This window comes from Notothenia coriiceps, unplaced genomic scaffold, assembly GCF_000735185.1.
Source record: "Notothenia coriiceps isolate Sejong01 unplaced genomic scaffold, NC01 NC01_scaffold00038195, whole genome shotgun sequence".
Classification (NCBI taxonomy): domain Eukaryota; kingdom Metazoa; phylum Chordata; class Actinopteri; order Perciformes; family Nototheniidae; genus Notothenia; species Notothenia coriiceps.
The window spans coordinates 17,171-21,318 of NW_011370896.1; the positions used below are offsets into that span (position 1 = coordinate 17,171).

At 40.9% G+C, this 4,148-nt stretch overlaps 1 protein-coding gene across 1 annotated transcript in view; it reads right to left on the minus strand.

The window, feature by feature from the left end:
• LOC104968020 (AP2-associated protein kinase 1-like) overlaps positions 1–4,148 on the minus strand; it is a 27,124-nt gene that overhangs the window by 10,703 nt on the left and 12,273 nt on the right. The window contains exons 7-10 of the mRNA XM_010797557.1: positions 2,820–3,007; positions 2,018–2,211; positions 1,859–1,927; positions 1,511–1,600 (exon numbers count right to left, since the gene is read on the minus strand). Coding sequence (XP_010795859.1) covers positions 1,511–1,600; positions 1,859–1,927; positions 2,018–2,211; positions 2,820–3,007 — 541 coding nt within the window. The remainder of the gene's footprint in view (positions 1–1,510; positions 1,601–1,858; positions 1,928–2,017; positions 2,212–2,819; positions 3,008–4,148) is intronic.

Genomic DNA, 4,148 nt, shown 5'->3' on the forward strand with positions numbered 1-4,148 from the left:
GGGGGGGGGGGCAAGGAATGTGTTGGCTCAGATAATGGCACAGCAGATGTGACCCTTTGCCCCCTGCACTATTGGAAAGAGGCCAACACTTATTAAAATCTTTTAGAAATGCGTAATGCCAAAAAGCTAATTCCAATTAAAGTCAATATGAAACATATTTATATTAAAATGTCTGTAAAATATGCTTTATTATTTAATACCGAAGAGTAGTTATTAGGGATGTAACGATATATCGAATATCGCGATAAATAAGTGTCTCTATACCGTCGTGAGACTGAGAAAATCTATTGCGTTTTTTTTTTTATTAAACCTTTATTTAACCAGGTGGTCCTGGTGATCTCTTTTTCAAGGGAGACCTGTCCAACATGGCAGCAAGTAGGTTACAACATGAACAGAAAACTACAGATAACACAAAAGGACATGGTATTTACAGGGCTACATGTACACACCTAGAGACATTGACAAGTACCAACAGTATATTTATATCTCGCCCTGTCAATAAGCCTCACCTTCTTGGCAAAAACTGTATTGTTTTTGAAGTGGTGGAGAGACAATGCACAGTTTGACCCACTGCTGTCACCCATGGCCAAAGCATATCTCTTTGTCCCAGCAACATCAGTACCAGGCAAGAGAGTTTTTTTCACTTTAAAATACTACAATCCTACTAAAATGCTGTTATACAAATTTGATTTATTATTTAATAAAGAACATTATTTCAAGTAAAAACAAAAAAAAGTAAATACATTTTTTCTTTATTCTTCAATATCGCGATAAATATCGTACCGTGGACTTGTTATCGCGATATTATCGAACCGTGAGTTTTAGGTATCGTTACATCCCTAGTAGTTATGGAAACCGCTGCTAATTAATCCCGCTCCGCTCCATTAGCAAGAGTCAGACTGTGTTTGTGTGCATCCAGCTTAGTCTGGGTGGAGAAGATTAACCGCACCCTCATTATGTAATAGCCTCGACATTTTCATCCTCTCAGTTGTGGCTTTAAACAGTAAATACAAAAAGGAGGTTGCACAGTGAAGAAGAATGCACTTCCAAAAGGACTAAAGGAATAAACAGAGGACAACGTAAAAAGCTTAGATCATCACTTTAACAAGGCAGCATGCTTAACTTTCTCTCAGTCTTTGTCGCACTGTTAAGCAGCTTCCACCAGCAGTAAAGCAATCCAATTAACAAAGGTGAATTTGTCCTTTGCGTTACCAAGCAACAGCCAAAGCACAGATTTGCAATTGAGATGCGTTTGAGCTGCAGCCTCGGCCTGTATTCATGGTGCTGACAAGGAGCCACTGTGAGGCTGGATGCTATGTCAACAAGATAGGACTGGGTACAAATCCAAACCACACAACTAGCACTCATAAACTAACCTCCGGGAAGTGTGATATCCAGGAAACTACTTCAGTAAATAAGAAAAATTAATCATGAGCTCTAAGAATATATTTATTTAAGGTCTGAGAATATCAAAAAGCCACGACTCGTTTGTGTGATGTAGGAGATTTACCTGCGGTGTCAGAGAGGGAGAGGGGATTAAAAGAGTCCGGGACTGTCAACACCGCTGAACCTGCACTCATGATGTCTGACGGTCGTTCAGCTTTACATTGCACAGTGAGTAAAGATGAAGAACAAATGAGGGAACGTGAAAGCATGAACAACAGAAAAGAGAAAGCAGGTGGGGACTAGGGGGTAAGAAGCCATATGCTAATGTTTTTACTTTCATGACAAATGTAGACATCCGCAAGGACAGCAACACAAAGAAGTCACAATGAAGAAAGAAGGGTTCCTCCACTCTTAATGTCCGCTTCATGACCGAGTGAGACGGCATCCTGGAAAGAATTAGGCAAAGACTTACCAGGAAAAGCATTGATCCCGGATATGAGACTTTCATTGGAGCCCGTGACCTTCTCTCCTGGCGCAGCAGCTGTGAACAAGCAGACAACAAACAAGTGATTATCTTTAGACCACACCAATATGTACCGGTGTGAAGTCGCACTGAACGAGTTGCACTTACTCTCGGCTAGCTTTGCAAAGTCTTTGTTGAGCAGCTCCTCTGCTGTGAGCTTGGAGAAGTTATCGTCCCCAAAGGGGTTCCAGCTGGGCTGATTGTTGGCTGCAGTTGGGGTGGGTTTGGCGTCAGAATCACCTGGTTGATAGACGCTCTGCTGGGACGAGCAGGGGGAGCCGGAGGGAGTCGTGCTGGCTGATCTGCAGTGCACAGAGGAGTAAACGTAAACATGTTGCACAGGGAAATGTGATGTGGACACTGGCTTACTGATGTATGCAAATACTAGAGAGTAGGGCTGCTCGATTATGGCAAAAATCATAATCTCGATTATTTGGGTCAATCATTGTAATTGCGATTATTAGATGCGATTATTCATTGACTTTGAAAACATCCATTTATTGGAGAAAAAAAATGTGAACAGTATGTTTTTAACAGTTGATTACCCTGAACTTTAAGTATAATTCAACTGAAAAACCCAAAAAAGAAAATAATAATAATTATTAATAATAATAATAAAAAAATAATCGTTTTATTTCGATTACGTTGTTTTCGTAATCGCTGCAAGCCATAATCCTAATCGCGATTAAAATACGATGTATTGAGCAGCCCTACTAGAGAGTGAGCAGAGCTATTTAAAGACTCAATTGAGTGATTCTTCCTAAGCTGGAGGCCGTAGGAAGTAAAAGGGTTGTTTATCCTCCGTCATGTCAAATGAATGGACCGTCTATTCCCCCTTTCAGCTCACTCAGTCAGTGCAATGAAAGGACAGTTCATCCTCAGATCACTGAAGGGACTTCTTTCTGCTCACTTGGACTTGTTGAGACTGGCCTCAGCTGCGGCCGCCTGCAGGAGCTGGGTGGACTTGCTGACTGGGACCCCGAACACGGCGCTGTGAGTGACATCGCTCAATATGCGTCGGTGGCCGCTCTTAGGGGCCATCTTTGGCGACGAGGGGGGTGTCAGGGAGCCGACTTTGTGAATCAACCGGCCGGACGTCTATAAAGTAAACAAGAAACAGATGGGGGAATATGAGATGAAATATCCTTGATGCCAACGGAGAATTTCTGTTTAGCGCACAAGGACAGAACAAACAAATCAGAGCCTGAAACATAGACAACCAGGCAAGCAAGGTCCACTGGGAAATCAAATCTGCAAAAGAAGATTGATTATAGATTCCAAGAAAACAACCACCACAACAAAAAGAGGGGAAACTGTTTCCATACATAGACTGTATAAAAACATCTCATCAAAGAGTACAGGCAACACACATTGAGAAGGACGACAAAGTAATACAAAATAACCACATCTAGATAGTTGAGCGAAGCAAGACGAGCACATACTGATTTGGTTATCATGTGATTTGAAACTGAAGCAATTAAGTATTTCCAACATAGCAATAATGAAAGCCTTTCTAGCCACACCACAAAAACATTCAATATTTTCCATATGAGAGTATTCTGGCCTTCCCTGTGCCCAAGAAGAGGGAAAGTAAGTAGAGATGTCCCGATCCGATCACGTGATCGGGGATCGGAGCCGATCACGCGATTTTCAAAAGATCGGAATCGGGAGAAAAAAATCGGGGATCGGGATTTATTTTAATTAATTTTTTTTAAATACTTTTTTTACATTTTGTATTCAATGTTACAAAATAAAAATGACCATGTTCAAGTCTTAAAGTCATCCTGAGGCCTTAGTTTTGGTTTCAAATTACAGAACATCATGTATGTGTTGCTTCTTTGGGGCTTGTTTTCATAGACCTGCTTATTCCTCTCAAATCTGGCAACAGAGTGGGCGCAGTGTCTAATTGTAGCAGTAAGCTAACGAGTACTGAAAGCTTTATTTTGTTTTGATCCAATGCTGCACAACTGAACTGATCCAATGCTGCTGTGAAAGAAAGAAGCTATATCCATGTTGGATAGAATATCCAATTTAAATAAAAAAATAACCTTAAGGGACAACTTGAATGCTTTTTTCTTTTTTTTCTCTTAATGCATTGCATAAAGATCGGATCGGGAAAAATCGGTATCAGCAAATTGTCAAAATCAAATGATCGGAATCGGATCGGGAGCAAAAAAAGGTGATCGGGACATCCCTAAAAGTAAGAGTAAGGATGTGAAAGACACGAGCTGGTAATCAT